Consider the following 20,979-nt stretch of genomic DNA (forward strand, 5'->3'; position numbering starts at 1 on the left):
ACTATTTCCATGATAGGAGTCCATCTCTCTTATCTCTCCTTGCCATTCTCCTCGTGTTCTCTTCCTGTCTACTTTTATTTTTTGTCAATAGTCTTCATTGTCTCTTGGCTTTGACCCTCACCCCTCTTTCTTAAACTGCGTTCTCTATGAAGCTAGGAAATCTGAAATTCCCAGGACCTTCTAGTCTCCAGTTTGGAAAATCCAGATATTTGATCAATCTGAAATGATTTGCTTCATTCAACCCTATGCTGTTACAAAGCAATATAAAAGATAGAGAATTAGAATTGTTCCAAAACTACACATTGAATTAAGTCTTTTTTTCCCGCCCTTTTTTTTGGACATGATTTCTTCACTAATTACAATTTTTAATATCTTGTAAGTATGTCTTGAGTTAAGTTGTTCTTTTTCTAACAGTCACAACATAAATGACATTTAGTATATAGACTTCTATATCTCAATTTGTCTTGCTTTGATGAACACCCTTCAGAGGTCTTAAACATCATTTAAGGCTTAAAAACAAACTGCAGGATTTTACTCAAAGTACCACTCTGCTTTCCGACAAGAAATTCCATTTTGATGGGTCATGCCATTTCATTTTTCCAGTGGGAAGTCAGTATTTCCGAATATGTGACCTCCCTGAAACACAATATATCACCAAGTCTTAAACCAGCTTTGCTTTTCTTGCCCTGACATGTCCGAGATGGTATACATGGGGTATGTGCAGAAGCTTCAACGATGTGCAAACCAGCATGAAAATGGAAAGACAGAGTGTGTGTAATCTTAACATTTCTCAAGAGTTTTAGAAACGCTGAGATCGCCATCTGAGCGTGTATGGACCGGCTGATGAATGTATGGCTGTTTAAAGGTGTGAAGGTGCAGATTCTCTCTGTACATCTTTTGCCTTTGGGCGGCAAAATACCACCTGGAGAACCATGTAGTTGGGATACGGAGGTGGTTATTGGAAACATGCAAGCTGTTATTAGGTACAGTTCTGTAAAAGATTCAGACGGGGTTTCTCTAACTTAATTTGCAGGCCGTGTAGACGATGTGTAGTTCCAGATGACAACTGGTTTCTTTTTAGGAAACAAGTAGCTAGCTAAATTCAGTGAATGCTAAAAATTTGATCTAAGGAATTTGAGTTTACGTCCTCTTTTTCTCTCGCAGTTAAGATCACGGTGGCTGATAGTTGAGTAAATTACGGAAGGCTTTACAGGTCAATTAGCTTTGGGCTAAATGTGACATTTACAGCTTTAGATTTGAGATATACCTGCCTTTAGGCTGAAGCTAACCAAACCCCACTTCAGACCAGGCCTATCACTGCCTTTCAAACGTTATTTGTGGGTTTATCTCTGACAGCCTGGGTGAAGATTGATGAATACAGTAATAGAGGGGCAAGCAGGCTGCAAACGTGATCAAATGTCAGCTTTGATGGAGCGTTAAAGAAGGACAATTAGAAAGTGGGGTATCCTGACAAAGTGTCCATCAAACCGCAATGAAGAACAGATGGTTCACCAAAATACTGATGAGTGTTGCAAGTAGTAGTGTTGTGAAATAAATTGCAGCTGATTATTATTTTCTTCTTTCATGAAACCAACTGTTTTAAAATTGTGCATATTTTACGGAGCAATCGTCCAAACTGTGCAGGACGCTTTGTACAAACTCTGTTTCAAGCAGTTTGAGCTCCTTCCCACCAATCCCATAAATCTCACTTGTGTGAAAAGTCACAGCTTCTGCTTTGATAGACACAGTATCATTTTCACCCCTTATAATCCAACTAGACACGCTTTCAGAGGCGTCTTGTTTTAAACTGAGAAACCTGAAACTGTCAGAAAATGTTCTCACTGAAATGTTAGAGGAGCTCTGAGAGTCTGAGGAACTCTGTCCTGGGATTCAGAAGGGAAAGTGGACGGACATTCCCGAACCCCTGGAGAGAGAAGGAGATAAAGGGACAGTTGAAACGCCCTCAAGCTCCAAAATGCATGCAATACCTCCAAGGTTTTTGAATGTTGGTGGACGTTTTGGTTTTTCCTCGTTTGTCTTGCACATGGATTTGAAAAAAGTCACACTTACACTTTTTTTGCGAGTTTGGCCGTTAAAGCAAGAATCACGATGACCGTTTGAAATCTGACGACGCCACTGAAATCTCCCATTGAAGCGTCATTTCAATACAAGAATGGAAATGTGTATAAATGATGATCAACCAACTAATACATTTGACCTTCACATCTACAAAACGGGGCAATTTTGACATTGCCCCGTTTCTGTCTCAACTCGTGTTTGAATGAAAAAAATTGAGAAGGATGGAAAAAAGTGAAAGGGAGGTTTAGATGAATACTTGTTCAGGGAGGATTGGGGGAAAAAGGAGGCACAAGGGAGACACTGAGATTGACTTGGAATGTGAGGAATGACCTTCAAACTCGGTGATCTGTGCAAGCCTGACACACACACGTACACACACGCACGCACACACACACACACACACACACACACACACACACACACACACACACACACACACACACACACACACACACACACACACACACACACACACGTGCATACAGAACAGTTGCAATCTCTCTAGAGAGATACACTGATGCAAGAAGGGAATCAACTTTTTACTTATTTTCTGTGCAGAGGATTGTGTGTGTGTGTGTGTGTGTGTGTGTGTGTGTGTGTGTGTGTGTGTGTGTGTGTGTGTGTGTGTGTGTGTGTGTGTGTGTGTGTGTGTGTGTGTGTGTGTGTGTGTGTGTGTGTGTGTGTGTGTGTGTGTGTGTGTGTGTGTGTGTGTGTGTGTGTGTGTGTGTGTGTGTGTGTGTGTGTGTGTGTGTGTGTGTGTGTGTGTGTGTGCGTGTTTATATGTGTGTGTGTGTGTGTATGTGTCTTTGTGTGTGTGTGTGTGTGTGTGTGTGTGTGTGTGTGTGTGTGTGTGTGTGTGTGTGTGTGTGTGCGTGTGTGTGCGTGTGCGTGATTAGAGCAGCTGCTCCTCAGTCTGGCACCACGCGATCCGTCTGCAAAGAGGGAGACGGATTGACTGACAGATAACAAGAAGAGTCCGTGGAAACTGAATGAAAGGAAGGACTTTGAAGACATTTCGATTTTACATTGCACGTCCTGTTCATGTTTAAAATTCACCAACTCATAAACACATCTTCCATTTGATTGTTTTTTCCAACTAACTGCCCAAAACCCTTAAATACATAATGTAGATGAATATAACATAGAAGAAAGCTGCTGTTTCTCACATTTAAAGGTGACCTATCATGCAAAATTGTGTACGTCTTTAATACATGAATATGTGTCCCCGGTGTTCCAGGGAACTCACCAAGTGTCAGAAAACACAACCCTCTATTTTCCTCCATACCCAAATCTCTTAAAAAGGGGCTGCAACGTATCTGATATAGACGGATCCTGATTTGAACACTTTTAGGATGTCACAGAAGTGGCGCTACGGCTATTGGGCCAACTCCACCAATCAGGAGGAGACAGCCACGGACATTGCCGTTGGAAAGCGCTGGAGACGCTGTAGTACATATGCCAGGCCTGTAGATGGGGCTGTTCTCACAGAATCAGCCCATGCAAAGACAGTGTTAAATTGAGCGAAATGAGGAATGGCTAAAATGCATGATCTGTTTGGTATTTTGAAAAATAAAAAGTATAAATATGCCTTATATAGGTATGGTCCTACACTATATTATTCAGATATAGCATGATAGGTCCACTTTAAATAAGACATCCTATTGAATCAATGAATCAGCTAGTCAGGATATCATATAGTCCTTTCAGCAGACATGCAACCTTTCCTAGATTCCAAATAGAGCATCAAAAATGGGACCGGTGGGGTATGGTGTGTATCGCCATGCTTTATAAAAAATCATCTCAGTGCATGAAACGAGCAGAAACACTTATGACTACAGAATGATCCTTTAAATCCTCTCCACACACTGACAGATGCAGCTGCAGCTCAGCTCCTCCTTTACTGCTCTGCCAAAGCTTTCTCCGTCCTGTCTCTTATCAAGCTCACACACTGGATCTCTCTTCTGACGCCCACAAGACGCCGGAATAATCTGCCCATCCGCCTGGCTTACTGCAGAGCAATGTCTCACACACACACACACACACACACACACACACACACACACACACACACACACACACACACACACACACACACACACACACACACACACACACACACACACACACACACAGCAGAACATCTGTAGGTGCTGTGTGATGTCAGATCAAGTCGGTGAGACTGTAGCAGCGTGTTAGCTCTGATTAGAGAACCTTTCCTTTAGGGAGGTAAACTTTAAAAGCTCAGTGTGGATCGATTCCAGCACATTTAACGTCCATTTTGTTTACATTTGTACTCAAATGAATAGTTCAGTAATACTCTATGTTGACTGACTGAAAAGGCATCAGGTGATCCTATTGTTGCATTAACTTAAAATATAACATCTTTGCTTGTTTCAGCTTTTCAAATGCAAATAATACTTTTATTATTCATTTTCTATTTTCTATTTGTTTCATATAAGGTTGTGAAACAGGACAGAAGGTGACATGAAAGCATAGTGTCCCCGCTCTTATCACCTTTTCTCTTTCTCGCAGGGTCTGTACATGTTACAGCGTCTCCTCCCTCCTTCCCTCCCTCCCTCCTTCCTTCCTTCCCTCTCTCCCTCTGTCATCACTCCATCCTTTCCTCTGTCCCTTTATTGTGTGTCTCCCTTTGTATCTCCATGGTTACCTGACACACCGGGAATGTGGTGCCAGCGAGGAATGTGTACAATTATTAAACAAGCCAGGAGCCAGACGCACTCTAACACACACACACACACACACACACACACACACACACACACACACACACACACACACACACACACACACACACACACACACACACACACACACACTTGCATTCCCCACACCTATATGAATGCATTCAAACAGTACCTTCTAAATGTATATTTCTAATTAAAATGTTGACATTGCTCTGATCATAGAAACTACACAAAGTCACTTATAGTAGAAAAGCTGTGTCAGGTTGTACGATGTGATACTAGGCCAAGTATATCAGGTGTTCAGAGTTCCTTTATAACAGATCAGAAAGATAAAAGGATACTTTGTTTTCAAAGTTATATGTTTTTATCTTTGAGAGCACGCACACACATTTGAGCTTTAATACAACTTCATTAGGAAATAATCAGCAGATTGAATGACTTGTCTTCCCTTTTTAAATTGTTTTTGTATTGCTAGAGATACATTAAAAGTGAAGGCATCAGCAATAAAACCTTTAGAAATTAGGAATTCAGATATATTTTTAAACAGGAAACCTCACAACTCCTTATGACATTGGCCATGTATGATCAGTTACCCAGTAAACTCCAGTAATACAAACTAAGTAATACAGTGAACAATACACAAGGGACAGTCAATTCTAAGTCACTCCACCTCAGGCTTACCAACCAGCCCTCAGCATATATTCACCTCTTCACAGTTTTTAAGGACATTTGTTCTGCTCTGTCCTTTTGAGGTCACATGAAGTAATACTTGTGTCTTTTGTTGGCTTTCTGAGTGCGCTTTTAGTACCACCTCTGCCTGTTTATATTAGACAACGTGGTTTAAGAGACGTCTTTGATGTGAAGACGGGGCTGTGTGAGTCACAACTTTAATGAATAACACAAATATATTTCCATCAGTTTCTCTCTCTTAGTTTAACCTGTTGCAGCCTGCAGGTTGCCCCGGTAACAACAATGTGACTGGTGGGATTGACAGGCAATTCAGGGAGGCTGCCACTAATCCATAAATCCTGAGTAGGGCTGTGTTGGAGAAAAAGGGGGTCAGCAAAACCTTTTGTTCATTGTGTGTGTGTGTGTGTGTGTGTGTGTGTGTGTGTGTGTGTGTGTGTGTGTGTGTGTGTGTGTGTGTGTGTGTGTGTGTGTGTGTGTGTGTGTGTGTGTATGTGTGTGTGTGTGTGTGTGTGTGTGTGTGTGTGTGTGTGTGTGTGTGTGTGTGTGTGTGTGTGGGGGTGGGTGGGTGGGTGGGTGGGTGGGTGGGTGGGTGGGTGTGTGTGTGTGAGGCCAGGCAACAGACTGACTCCCACTGAGACCTGGAGACAGACCGCTGATAGTGAGAGATTAGTAGAGCGGTTGAATTGTGCACTTTATTCTGGTTTGCAGTTTTTGCATTATAAATGACTTCTATTGTTTGACTAATCGATAACTCGACTTGGTTTATTCAGCTCTAATGATTATTTATTTCGGAATATCTTTACATTTTTGCCAGCCGAAACTTAATTGTCTAACTCAATCTTACACAGAAATGTTGAGTTTATCTATATAACACCTAAAAAATTATAGCGAAAAATAAATTAAATTTCTTTGGACCAAACAAGCAAAATGCACGCCAGAAGAGATCGCCATCCAATGCCACATATCATTCTTGTTTTATCCGGTTTTACTGTAGTTAGCTATCAGACTGAAGTCCCTTCCTGCATGCAAGAAGGACTTTTAAACCAGGTGTAAACGTGTGGCACTTGAACGATTAGATAAAGAAAATGTTTGGAGACAACCATGCAAGTGTAAATGTGAGTAAGGTGAACCTTTCCAATCAAAAGCCTGTATAAAGCAAGTTGGACGAATATTTTTTCAATTCAACTTTTGCTACCTGCTGGAACACCAGGTTTCCCATCTTGTGGCTCAAATATAAAACATGATACAATGACTGTTGAAAGCTGCCATGTCTTCTTGATGAAGGTTGTCAGGCAGCTCTGAAGTTCACCTGATTTCTCTGCCTGTTCAGTCGTGTGTTTCATTTAGAAGCGTCTGCGCTTCAAAGGATGGCCTCTGAACCTCAGGTGCTCCCTGAACCGGTCAAACTTTAACCCTGGAATCAGAGGAATGCTTCTGGAGTTTTCTTTCAATGACTTTAGCCCCGAGGCATCGCTTTCTGCTTCCTGTCCTCTTAGATCTCCTTCATACACAAAGACATACAGGCTTAGATCCACAGTATTGTTTCTGTTTGAAGAATAATCAACTTTCTTAAAATGGAAAGTTTTCTACATGTATAACGGAGTGCTCACACAAGTCTCTCCCGACTGCTTTAGACTGGTTTAGAGTTGTTGAATACATGCTGACGGGACTTTTTGGATACCTACTTTCTACTAGTTGAACAAAAGCGATCTGAGAAGCGAAATAAAATACAAATATCAAATTTAAATGGCAGACTGAATAGAAACGGCCTTCTCTTTTTGTTGAATAATGCTGGAAATAGCTGTTTTGTAAGTCACAGTTTTGTAATATTATGACACTAACAAAGCTCTCCATGGTCCTTTTGTTTGGAATAATAGATTATGAATGTTTGGAGAGATGGAGATGGATTGATGAACTTGAGTTTGTTCTTCTGTAAACAGAGAAACGATGACATGTCCCCCTCATTCATCATCCTGAAACACACACTTGTGGCATTCCTTGTTAATGGACTAGTACTAGTTTTTGAAGGTCTGTGTATTTGTGTGTGCAAGTGTGTTGTGTGTGATGTCATCACCTCTGACAGAGCTGCCTATGAGATGGGGGAATAGAGGAGCTTTAGAGTTTAGAGAGTTTGTGCTGCTATAGTGAGACAATGAACAGGTCAAAGTTGAACTTCTCGTAACGTGAACAAAAAAGTAAGAAACGTTTATTTTAAATTCACAAATTCAAACTTTTTTCTCTCAAAAGTTCCCCAATTATGTCCCCTATAGCTGACCCTTGTGCATTGATGATTTTAATGTTAACCAATCTCAAACTTTTGTTTCATAACTTTATATGTACACACAGTATATAAAAAGTGACATAAAAGGCTGGAAAGAAAATTAGTTGAAAGGAGGAAATCATTGGGCGCAAAATTCAAAATGACATGCCTGAAATCTCTCAATTAATGATGTCATGAAAACACTTTAATAACCGTTTATGTTTCCCTTTGGTATTTACAAGCCATAATACCACATAATGTCCGTAGTACATGTCACCATCCCCCCCCTTCCCTCTACAGCTGTCAACTATCAAATTCAAAGACAGAGAATGCCTCCCTAGAAAGCTAATTCTCAACAAATCCCTGTTGGTGTGAAGGCTTTGAAATAACCTGAAATGTATCACTGCATCCTCCGTGTGGGTCAAATGTCATGCTGTCTAAACACGGCATGTGTGTAGTAACATGTCATGTCATGTCATGACCTGCAGTGGAGCTGAAAAACGACACTCTTCTTCTGTACCTTTTGTGATCCGAGGTTTAAAGCATCATCTTGTTTTTCAAAGTGTTGTTTAAGGCAAAAGTCAGAAAATAGCTTCAGCTCTAAACTCTCAATACATTTTGTTTAATGCTCTGAATTTGAACTATTTTAAATTGCATTGTCCCCATCTAAGAACAATACAATTTATTTCAGATTTGACAGTTAATAAGGGGATAGACAGATGGTGAATGGGGAACAACAACAGTTCCTGGCAAAGACCCAAAGGAGGTCGTAAGTCATATTTTTAATCTGATGTGAGAAAAGCCTTTTTGGTCAACAGTGGATGAACTGATTAGACGTTAGAGGTCAAGGTCAAGGTGTGACTTCCCATCCTTCCAATTCCCATGAAAGAAAGATTCCAGGAACCGTGTTGTGGCAGTAATGTTCACACAAAGATGAACTGATTATGTTTTCTTGAATGATTGGCCTACATCTTGGTGGTCAATGGTCAAAGTCACTGTTAAATCTTGGAGCCCGGGTTGGGCCATGACTCGAGGATCCAGATGCTTATTATGGCAATTTTACAAAAATGTCTCACGGGATAAAATTATATAAGTCATGACATTTTGTAAAGACTTTTGTAAAAGAACAAAACCAGAGCAAAACAAATCGTTTTTCTGTTGAAAAAAACGTTAAATATATTTTGTCGAAAATGACTTCTCATGAATATGTTTCCTTATACTAAATCAAGACCGAACAAACCATTTCACAACCCAAGAAAAACGTGAATAATTACTAAGTGTTTGCAGATTAATAAAAACTCAATGACTCAAAACTGAGCCCTCACCACTCCAACACTCACAGACAGATGTAGAAATCGGAGGTGATTGTGATTAGCTCTAATATTATTATGCGCGTCATGGTGTTATTCCAGTGTGTTCTGTTTCAACTGGGGAGCGATTTCAAGGTCCGACAGACAAAACAGTGCAGCTGAACTCCCCCCGTGCCCAGGAGAGCAGTTTGTCATCGCTGTCCGAGCAGCTTCAGGAAATGAATGAGGGATGACAAGTGAAAGAGAGGAGGCTGAAACCTGAGAGTGTGATGGAGCAGCATCTGGTGCTCATTACTGACAGGAATCAGCTTTTTGATAATAACGTACATGTAACACGACAGATCAGACGTACTGTAGTGTTCGACGTGACTCAGGAAGGGAGAAGTCACACAGGTTAAATGTTGAGGTCACGTGACGGCTGACTGAGTTTATTAGAAGCTGGAAGTCTTTGCCTTGTTCACCACAACTGATTTTGATTAGCTCATGTGGTTCTCTCCTCGCTTTAGCCATTAGCATTTCCTTTCCCCTTCCTTTCCTTTCATTTCCTTTCCTATTCTTTCTTCTCCTGTCTTTTTATTTATCCCTTTCATTTCCTGTTTTTCCTATTTAAATGTTTTCTTATCAAGTCCTTCTCTGTCTTTCTTTTGTTTCATGTCTTATCCTTTCCTTACTCTCCCTTCCGTTTTCTTTTCATATATTGTCCTTTCATTAACCCTATTTGTTTGTTTCCTTTTCTTGCTTTCCTTTCTCTTTACAATGCCTTTATATTCACTCCTTTACCTGTTTCCTTTCCTTTCCTATAAAATCCTTTTTCTTTTCGTTCCTCTTCATTATTTGACCTTATCTTTACTCGTTGTTTCTCTAAATGCTCATTAAATAAAATGCATTTCCCTTTTATAACCAATCAGTTGTGTCCTGCGTGTATTCCACTTTATCGACTAAATGAATGTAAGGAAAAGGATAATATGCAGATATTAAATGAGGAAGTTATGAAGTTGTTAGTTGGTTAATGACACTCGACATACATATCATCATACATTTGTACCGCAGCTGGGTGTGGGATTTGTTTGAGTTGTTTCCTCTCTTTCTCTGGATAAAGTTCACCAAAGTCATACATGTTAGAATATGTGATTAACCTGAATGTCCTCCTCTCTGTCTCCCTGCAGCTCTTCCACGTGGCCTACGTGTTGATTAAGTTTGCTAACTCTCCCCGCCCCGACCTCTGGGTTCTGGAAAGATCCGTCGACTTCGGGCAGACCTACAAACCCTGGCAGTACTTTGCCTGTGAGTACAAACACATATACATATATTCCTCTACATACACGTGTGTGCCTCCAGATGTTTGGTCACTTGGAGCAGACAGAGTCAAATTCCATCAGCATCACCTCATGCTTACCTAACCCCCCCCCCCCAGGCTTCTTTTTAATTCTCCCTCTAATCTCAGAGTTAAACAGCAGCCTCAAGGGCAGGCGGCTAATTGATCTGTTGGTTTGGTGGTCAGGGTATAGTGGGGAGGGGGTGGTCATTACATCCTAGAGCTGCCCGCTGATTGGCTTAGGCAGCTATCAGTCTACAGGTGGGCTGCAGGGGAATTCCAGGCATGTCTGCTTACAGGCCGCGGCTTGATGTTCACCTGGGGAGAAGTGTGTGTGTGTGTGTGTGTGTGTGTGTGTGTGTGTGTGTGTGTGTGTGTGTGTGTGTGTGTGTGTGTGTGTGTGTGTGTGTGTGTGTGTGTGTGTGTGTGTGTGTGTGTGTGTGTGTGTGTGTGTGTGTGTGTGTGTGTGTGTGTGTGTGTGTGTGTGTGTGTGTGTGTGTGTGTGTGTGTGTGTGTGTGTGTGTGTGTGTGTGTGTGTGTGTGTGTGTGTGTGGCATCAATAGGCATTATTAAAAACTACTCCAGGTGTACCAGATGGCAGACAAATTAGATCTTCAAAGTTTGAAGGACAGCTTGGAAATTCTTCAGCATACAGTCTGTGATCTTCACTTTTAAGATGACAGATTTCTGGTGTATACATTACTGCATGCATACTACTGTATTGTTAAACGATTTCCAAACCAGATTGAGAAGCCTGCGAGCTGTTGTTGATCGGGAAATTGCCTGTACATTAATTAAAAAGCAAATATCTGCAGCCAACTGTCACAACATTGACTAGTTTCAGGTCGCTTTGATGGAAGAACCTGCAGGCAAAAATGTAAACTTTTTCACATTTTTGCAAGCCCACCTTTTAGGAGATGATCTACATTTTGCTTTTAAGTTCAATTTTCAAGCTTTCAAAAAATGTGCAAAATGGTTCCCGGGCTTATGACGAACCGTTGACAGACACTGACCATCAGCTGACCTGAACTCACAAATTGCTTATAATATTCTGCTGAAGTATGCACCCCCGAAATCCAATCACATTTGGTCGCCTATATTCTTCGGAGCCAGTTGGCAATTAGTCCTGTGGAGCCAGAGCAGCACTGAGTGGGAGGTCCGCTCCTGTCTGCTGAGAAAAGTGGATTTAATCTGAAAATCTGCTTAATATCTTGGTTAGATCGACTCATTAACCTCCCATAAGTGGCGCAGCCCTACTGTAGAGATCGTTTTTTACAAAGTAAAATATAACACACTTACATTTCACCCAGAGGGAAGGCAACAGAATGTGTGTGTCAGTGTGTGTGTGTACAGTAAACCGTACAGTAAATTAGTGTTGGCCTCAAAGCTGTAAATCTCAAAAGCTATTTCACAGTTTGAGTTTGAACTGCTGCAGCTGTTAACTGCACACACACACACACACACACACACACACACACACACACACACACACACACACACACACACACAAAGGGGGGGGGGATATTGACATTATAAAATCTACCTTCCCTCCTCCTCTTCTTCTCTGTCATGTTTTCACTCTTCTTCTGTGTCAAGGACACTTCAGAGATAAAGTGAAGCGATTCTGGGAATGTGCTCTAGAAACAATGTGAATTAAACCAACTGAAGTCTCAAACTCTCACACACACTTTTACAGTTTGAATATTCCTAAAAGGACGAGGAAAGATTCTCTTAAGCAAGATTGACCAGCCATCGTTCATAGGATGAGATTACATTAAATAACATGAACTTCAATTCACTTTAGTACGGATTGTAAAATGTAAAAGGCATGTTAATTATTTGGACTAACGATTAACAGCAAACGAGTCAAACACCATTTTGATATTTTTTAAGTTAAAAAAAAAAGTTTTTGTGATGTGTGATAGTAAATGATTTGTCATTTACCTCCTTAGCTTCACAAACTGGAAGATTCTATTTTTTTATATCCGTAAAAAAAAAGGATAATTTTTGTTTTTTTCAGATTTCATGAAATTATAATTTGGTTTCTTTCTATGTTAAATTATTAATAAGTTAATCCAAATACAATCTGTAGTTTCTATATGTATTTCCCACTTTATTCAGTGGAAGGTGATGAAGCTGTAATCCAGCTGTTGTGAAGCTGAACATGCAGCTGGGTTATATTTAAGTGAGGACTAAAATACAGACCTCCACCAACCAGAGACCCTCCTCTAATTATCACACTGAGACTCATCATTAAAATCAAGATGGTTCACACTGCTCACTTTGAACATGATGGGATGTTCACACGTTTACAAATATGAGGTTAAGACTGATTAGAAGCTTCTCTTTTCTGTCTCCCCCCTTTCTCTCTCTCTCTGTGTGTGTGTGTGTGTGTGTGTGTGTGTGTGTGTGTGTGTGTGTGTGTGTGTGTGTGTGTGTGTGTGTGTGTGTGTGTGTGTGTGTGTGTGTGTGTGTGTGTGTGTGTGTGTGTGTGTGTGTGTGTGTGTGTGTGTGTGTGTGTGTGTGTGTGTGTGTGTGTGTGTGTGTGTGTGTGTGTGTGTGTGTAGCCTCAAAGAGAGACTGTATTGAGCGTTTTGGACAGCAGAGCATCGAGAGGATCAGCAATGATAATGACGTGATCTGCACCACTGAATACTCCCGTATCGTCCCGCTGGAGAATGGAGAGGTGAGTGTTTGTTTGAGTGAAAGTGCTTGAGCGTCCCCGCCACACCTGTAGAGCTGAAGAAACGTGTCTGTGTATCTATTAATTAGACGATCAACAGAAAAATTACCACACACTACATTTAATAAGTTACTTCCAACTACTCAAATGTAATAATGTGAGGTTATGGGACCTGAATATCTTAAAGATTTGGACTGGATACAGGAACATAGTGATGGACATTTTTTTTTCTATTTTTCGGTATTTCATAGAAAAAAAAACAAGTAGATTAATGAGATGGATACAAATATATTAGAAGACACGTTTATAAAATGTGTTAGTTGCAGCACTGAACATTAAGCATATGATTTGCATATCATGTGTGGCCTAAACATCTTCTCTCAACGTTTTTACACAGTTTTTAATATTATCTTTTTTTTTAATAAGAGGTTATTATAAATGATTTGGAATGTTCTATATTCATCCTAAAATGGTATAAAAAAACACTGAAATAGGGCATGTTTCAACTATTTAAACACTTTATGTATTAGTCAGGAAAACCATCCTGTAGTAAGATCATGCAATATAGAATCATTAACATAGATTACTTTGTTGCCATGGTATCATATTGTGAATACCATCCCTCTCTGTGGGGACGTTCCCAGGCTGTTATCTTTCATATTTCCACATTGTTGCTCAGCTGATAGTCTCTGTCCTCTTCTCCAAGGTCGTGGTGTCCTTGGTGAACGGTCGGCCTGGGGCCATGAACTTCTCCTACTCTCCGGTCCTCAGGGACTTCACCAAGGCAACCAACATCAAGCTGCGCTTCCTGAGGACCAACACGCTGCTGGGACACCTGATGGGCAAAGCTCTGCGGGACCCCACTGTCACACGCAGGGTAAAGAAATGGGATAAACTAGGACTGATATGTTGGTGTCATATTCTTCCAAAAAATGACTGATAAAAGAAAACACTTCTGCTTACAGCTTGTCATGCACATGAAACGATTCCCTGGTGTGTGCAACAAAAACAGTCAAATACATACATTTTTATTACAAAAATGTGTATATTTTATATACATATAAAACGTATTTCCAGCTTTTAATTAGCTGTTATTCCTAAAGGCACTACAGTTTTTCTGTTAATACATTCATTTTTGTTCTTCTTAGTTCAAATCCACCATTGTTTACCTCCCTGCACATTACCACCAATTCTTAATTAATTAACTTTTGGATACCCTCTTACTTTTTAAGATCAAAAGGTAAAAAAATGGCACTGGTAAAAAAAAATTATGGGAATAATTCAACATTTTGTGGAAAAAAATATTTCTGAAGGACAATGTTTTTACTTGCATGAATATAAACTTTTTTTTTCTCATACTGTGTATCTGAATATTGTGTGTATTGTTGTGCTTTTACAGTATTACTACAGTATCAAAGACATCAGTATCGGAGGACGCTGTGTGTGTAACGGACACGCTGAGTCCTGCAACGCCAAGGACCCCAACGACCCCTACAAGTAAGAGAGCAATGTATACACAACCCTCAAACGATCAAACACACACACACACACACACACACACACACACACACACACACACACACACACACACACACACACACACACACACACACACACACACACACACACACACACACACACACACACACACACACACACACACACACACACACACACACAGAAATGAGGGAATCAGACTTTACTGTTATGACTCACAGGCTTGTCATACCAACTGTTTTGACTGGATTTTGTAGATCAAGAGAGAGAGAGAGTGTGTGTGCGTGTGTGCGTGTGTGTGTGTGTGCGTGTGTGCGTGTGCATGTGTGTATGTGTGTGTGTGTGTGTGTGTGTGTGTGTGTGTGTGTGTGTGTGTGTGTGTGTTACAATGACTCAGACGCTTCTACTTGCTCCAACACACACATGCTGTACACACACACAGACACATGTTTTAACACACTCAGTGCTGCAAAAATCATATCCCTGAGCTCTGGCTCTGATCTAAAGCAAGGGATTATATTAGTCTTGGCTGTGCTTCCATTCTCTGCCGGTGCAGTCTGTATTCATCAGGAAAACATACCTGCTCATCTGTAAAGCAAATAAGAAGTGAGATTTGTCACAACACAAGAAACCACAGTTTAAAACTTGACTATACAATCAGGGAAACAAATGATGAAGTAGATGCAATAATCAGCAAGACCTTTCAAATAAACACACATCTGTTGCTAACACAGATTAAACCAAGACTCACATTTGGCCTTCATGCAACTCCTGACTTTTCAAGACTGTTCCACATCTATTTCCCTGGGGGGGCAAACAACATACATTTTCATCTCATACTATTCAAAGTGCTGGAAAACATGTTTGTTTTGTACTTTTATGGGGGTGAAACAGGTGGAGAGGAAGTATTTGAAGGAAGTATTCTGATTACCACTTCCATATAAATAAAGCTCCTGTCCTTTCTTTAGTGTTTATTGTTGATGCACGACAACAAGACCGAACCTGTTTTAATGCATGTGGATATACTGTAGACTCTGAGAGAGTTTCCAGATAAGCGTAGGTGTCTCATGAGAAGTGGAAGTGGGCAGTATGTGATTCATTTAATTATATGGGCCGATGTGTTTGTATTGCACGAGTATTAGAAGGTTTGTGTAAGTGTGTGTGAGTGTAAAGCTAGCTGCAGGCTGTATGGAATCTTTCTATAAACTGTCGTCACTGTCAAATATCCTATATGTCAATTACACACACACACACACACACACACACACACACACACACACACACACACACACACACACACACACACACACACACACACACACACACACACACACACACACACACACACACACACACACACACACACACACACACACACACACACACACACACACACACACACACACACACACACACACATACATACATACATACATACATACATACATACATACATGCATGCGCACACACACACACACACACACACACACACACACACACACACACACACACACACACATACATACATCAACATATCTCACTGGTAACGGAAGATAAAGAAAGAAAACAAGTTATTTCTTGAAACACATCTTTCAGCAATCACTTGCACCATTTCACTCACACACACACACACACACACACACACACACACACACACACACACACACACACACACACACACACACACACACGTACAGTTCTGTTAAACATCACCCGTTTATCTCTTTTACACACAAATGCAAATGATGCATTAACATACACACACACACACACACACACACACACACACACACACACACACACACACACACACACACACACACACACACACACACACACACACACACATACACATACACATACACATACACATACACATACACATACACACACACACACACACACACACACACACACTTGTACAGACTTGTCTATCTGCAGACAGTCTCTCATGAAGCTGCTGGTGTAGCTCTGTCTCTGTTGGTGCACATGAGTGATTTTGGAATTTGTGAGCAAAGCAGGGATTTTAAGTGGGAGGGAAGGGAGACGGGGGAGGAGTGGAGGGAGTGTCACATATGTTGATGTACTGTACAGGGGAGACAAATATACCTCTGCTGGGAGGCGTTCGCACTGTGACCCCGACATTCTGCAGGAGATAGCAGTCATTTGTTTAACAGTAGATACAGAGGCAGGTGGCTTTATTTAGATCGATGGTTCTACTCTAAATCAGCAGTTGTTAAACTAGGGGCATGACCTCCACATTTGTTAAATGACAATATGTTCGGAAAATATAAAAATGGACTAACAGACATTCTGAGACCACTTTCTGTGCAGTGACGAGAGAGGAGATGCACATGTGTCAAATGCATCTTAAAAATGTTCATGACCTCGATTTAAGATAGAGTTGCTAAAGTGACACAGTTAGTAATATACATATTGAGAGGCAAGTTTATTTATATAGCACCTTTCAACACAAGGCAATTCAAAGTGCTTTACAAACATGAAAGACATTAAGAAAATGACATTTAAAATCAGTCATTAAAAAGCAAAGATAATAAAATAAACATTAAAAGACAACATACATGAATAAAAGTTACAGTGCAGTCTAAGATATGAATAGTTCAATTAAAAGCAGCGACAAAAAGAAAAGTCTTCAGCCTGGATTTAAAAGTAGTCAGAGTTGCAGCGGACCGGCAGGTTTCTGGGAGTTTGTTCCAGATATTTGGAGCACAATAACTGAACGCTGCTTCTCCATGTTTAGTTCTGACTCTAGGGACAGAAAGCTGACCGGTCCCTGAGAGATCTGGATGGTTCATCATTTAGCAGGAGGTCAGAAATGTAAATGGACTGTACTTATATAGCGCTTTATCCAGTCTTTAAGACCCCTCAAAGCGCTTTACATACTACATGTTATTCACACCCATTCATACAGAGCAGTGTACCTTACTCTATAGGACCTAACATTCACACACATTCACACACCGTTGGCCATGCCATCGGGAGCAACTCAGGGTTAAGTATCTTGCCCAAGGATACATCGACATGTTGACAGCATGGGCTGGGATTGAACCCACAACCTTCTGGTTGAAAGACGACCGCACTCCCTCGCAGCCACAGTCGCCCTCAAATGTATTTTGGGCCTAAACCATTCAAAGCTTTCTAAACCAGCAGCAGTATTTTGAAATCTATTCTTTGACACACAGGAAGCCAGTGTAAAGACTTCAGAACTGGAGCGATGTGATCCAATTTCTTTGTGTTAGTGAGGACTCGAGCAGCAGCGATCTGAATCAGTTGCAGCTTTCTAATAGATGTTTTAGTGAGACCTGGAAAGACACCATTACAGTAGTCCAGTCTACTCAAGATAAAAGCATGGACAAGTTTTTCCAAATCCTGCTGTGACATCAGTCTTTTAATCCTAGATATGTTCTTTAGATGATAGCAAGCTGATTTAGTAACTGTTTTAATGTGACTGTTGAAACTCAGGTCAGAGTCCATGACTACACCTAGATTTCTGGTAGACTGAAGCTCAGCGCTAACTTTTATACGAGCACAATTAGTAGGATTTCTCAGCACATTCAAATGTGTCACTGCCATCCTACTGTGTATGTGCTGGTGTTTTTTCTTTGCTGTGCCCAACATCTTCATAGTTTTCTCTTTGATTGTGCTTACAATCTGGACCCTGATCGCTGCCTTATGATAGGGTTCTCGTGGGTCATACTGTAAGTGATGATTGAGAAGGATTTATTTGTATTAGCTTATACTTTGTTCGTTTTTTAGGGAAAACCTTCTCACTTTGTATGGGACAAATGCATTTTTAATTGTTAGATATTGTAGTGGAAAGTTCCTCAGGCTAGACTTTAGGATCTTCTGTTACACTATAAGCAGGGAATGCAATCATTCTCAGAATGTCATATCTGTGTTTGAGCCTGTATCTGTAGACGCTGAGCAGAGTTCAGCCTCACACACTCCGTCAGGTGTGTGTTTAAACGAAAGCTGTTGAAATTAAACTTAACCTCCTCTGCGTGTCTATCAGTGTTGGTGGTAGATAGATGTAGTGTGTGTGTATGATGGGTGTTTGTAATATCTTGGTGGGGCCCCAATAGTTACTGTAAGAATACGTGTGTGTGTATACGTTCACATATCTGCTCGCGTGCATACACCTCTTCACACGCTTATCCAGGAGACTTTCTCCCCTACACGTGGAACATGTTTTTGAACTAAAGGCAGATTGACCTTATTAAAAATCAATCTGTTTTTGTTCAGACTTTTATATTTGCTTTTCTGTTCTCTACACGCTATTTACATATTTATTTCAACTTGAATACATACTGTTGACAGTTTAGTCAAATCTAACCTTCCAAGGCTTTGAACGCTTAGTTGTTTTATGTTAAAGCCACTGAACTGGTGCTGACATGCTGAACTAGTTATACAACCATCTAACATTTCTTCCCAAACACAATTATGTGTAATTTAAACATGCCTTAAACACACTGAGGTGATTTAATGGATTTGTTTTGAAGTTCAGATTTCCTACAATTTGTAGCTTGAATATCTTTCTGTCTCTGGAGGGATTTATTTACATGGAGTGAGTGTTTATACTGCCATGATAGAACAGAGAGTGTCTGCAGGCTCACGTACAGTAACCTACATATACAGAACCTCCAGAGCCAGGGTCCTTTCTGTTTCACTCCCTTTATACAAGATGAGAGAGATGTCAGGAGATAATGGTAATAAAACACTCTTGCTAGTTTATTGGCTACACTCGTAATCCCATGTAGCTGTAATTACTGTATATGAGAACTTTGGGATTTTAGCCTTCGCAGACCATTTCCATGCACAACAACACACTACAGGAAACGGAAAACCCCAAATACATAATCGTGCCTCTTTAATAATGTAGAGGTTTCACTGAAAATGTAACCAGAGGTTTTACACATTATGTTTAGCACGGCCTGCATTTACCGTAATAGCTAAAAGGTGTAATTCCTTACTCTTTGCAGAAGATTACTTTGTGCTATGCAACAATCAGGTTTGAGAAGGTTCAGCTGCAAACTAAACATAGGTAAACCATAACAGGGCACTTGTTTCCGTGAGTGGAAAATAACCTTTGTGTATGCCCCGTGATTTGGATCCACCTGGATAAATAACACACATTATATATGTCATAACCATGTCAGCCCATGATAAATGTACCCTTTAGTCATTATAATAAAGTTGGAATAAGTGGTGAAGACGATCTTCATTTTATACATTTTCCAACATAAGAGGATAATAGTTAGGTTAAACACACTTCATGTCTAATGAGGCTGAAGTGCAGACATGATGGTGGAGCATGTTGTTGCCAGCTGGCTGCTCGGTATACACATACAGTCTATGTCTACGGTATATACGTCTGTCCACATAGACTGTTCTGTTCTGCTCCATTTGGTTTCACTTTGCTGCATCACCTCCAGTTCAGGATCACAGCTCGAGGAGGTGAGGCTACATCTGGGTTAATCATTAGTGTGTGTGTGTGTGTGTGTGTGTGTGTGTGTGTGTGTGTGTGTGTGTGTGTGTGTGTGTGTGTGTGTGTGTGTGTGTGTGTGTGTGTGTGTGTGTGTGTGTGTGTGTGTGTGTGTGTGTGTGTGTGTGTGTGTGTGTGTGTGTGTGTGTGTGTGTGTGTGTGTGTGTGTGTGTGTGTGTGTGTGTGTGTGTGTGTGTGTGTGTGTGTGTGTGTGTGGTCAGAGAACAGGCTCTTCCTTTGCGTGTTGGGATAATAACTGAACATTAAGAGGAAGGAACTGCGGGGGAAGATGAATTGTGTTGTTGCATTTCTTTGTTAATTGCTCAGTACTCTAATTTACTTTAATATAGTTTCATTGTCTTCTGTGTTAGCAAACAAAACAAACAAAACATTCATCTATAAATTCCACAAAAGGCTTCCATAGAGTAGAAAAAAATGGTTTCTCGTCTTCAGAGCCAATCAGCTACGATCTGGACAATTTTAACTGAAAGCCAACATGTGCTGTGGCTTCTTCAGAGAAAGATACCAAAAGACTGGATTTGACCTTTGGATCCAGCTGTTTCCCACAGAATAGACCGATCTTCCAGAGAAGTGTTAGATGTGTGACTCTTTGGATATTTTAACCATATTAAAAAGATTAGCTTTTATGGGAAGAGCAATCAGTGAGACATGATTCCTTTCAAACTGTTTAACTCTTCAGATAATCTCTCTGCTTTGTTTCTGGCATTTAAACAATTGTACTTGGGAAAATATCAGTCAGTGATTCCAGGGGAATTCTACTATTTGAAACGGTCACAATTGATATCCTGTTGCAATGTGGTTTGTATTTGTATCAAAAGGTTTCACACGTATCCCTAGACGAGTGTATCTGCACTTGTTTCAGGCAGGTGTTAGATGGGAGCACGGCAGGAGGAATTCAAATCAATCCCTCCTGACC

At 40.6% G+C, this 20,979-nt stretch overlaps 1 protein-coding gene across 1 annotated transcript in view; it reads left to right on the forward strand.

The window, feature by feature from the left end:
• The window catches only part of lama5 (laminin, alpha 5), a 104,689-nt gene that overhangs the window by 25,235 nt on the left and 58,475 nt on the right, over positions 1–20,979 (forward strand). The window contains exons 3-6 of the mRNA XM_079677621.1: positions 10,211–10,328; positions 12,927–13,045; positions 13,749–13,919; positions 14,442–14,539. Coding sequence (XP_079533747.1) covers positions 10,211–10,328; positions 12,927–13,045; positions 13,749–13,919; positions 14,442–14,539 — 506 coding nt within the window. The remainder of the gene's footprint in view (positions 1–10,210; positions 10,329–12,926; positions 13,046–13,748; positions 13,920–14,441; positions 14,540–20,979) is intronic.

Source organism: Notothenia rossii (genome assembly GCF_949606895.1).
Source record: "Notothenia rossii genome assembly, chromosome: 4".
Classification (NCBI taxonomy): domain Eukaryota; kingdom Metazoa; phylum Chordata; class Actinopteri; order Perciformes; family Nototheniidae; genus Notothenia; species Notothenia rossii.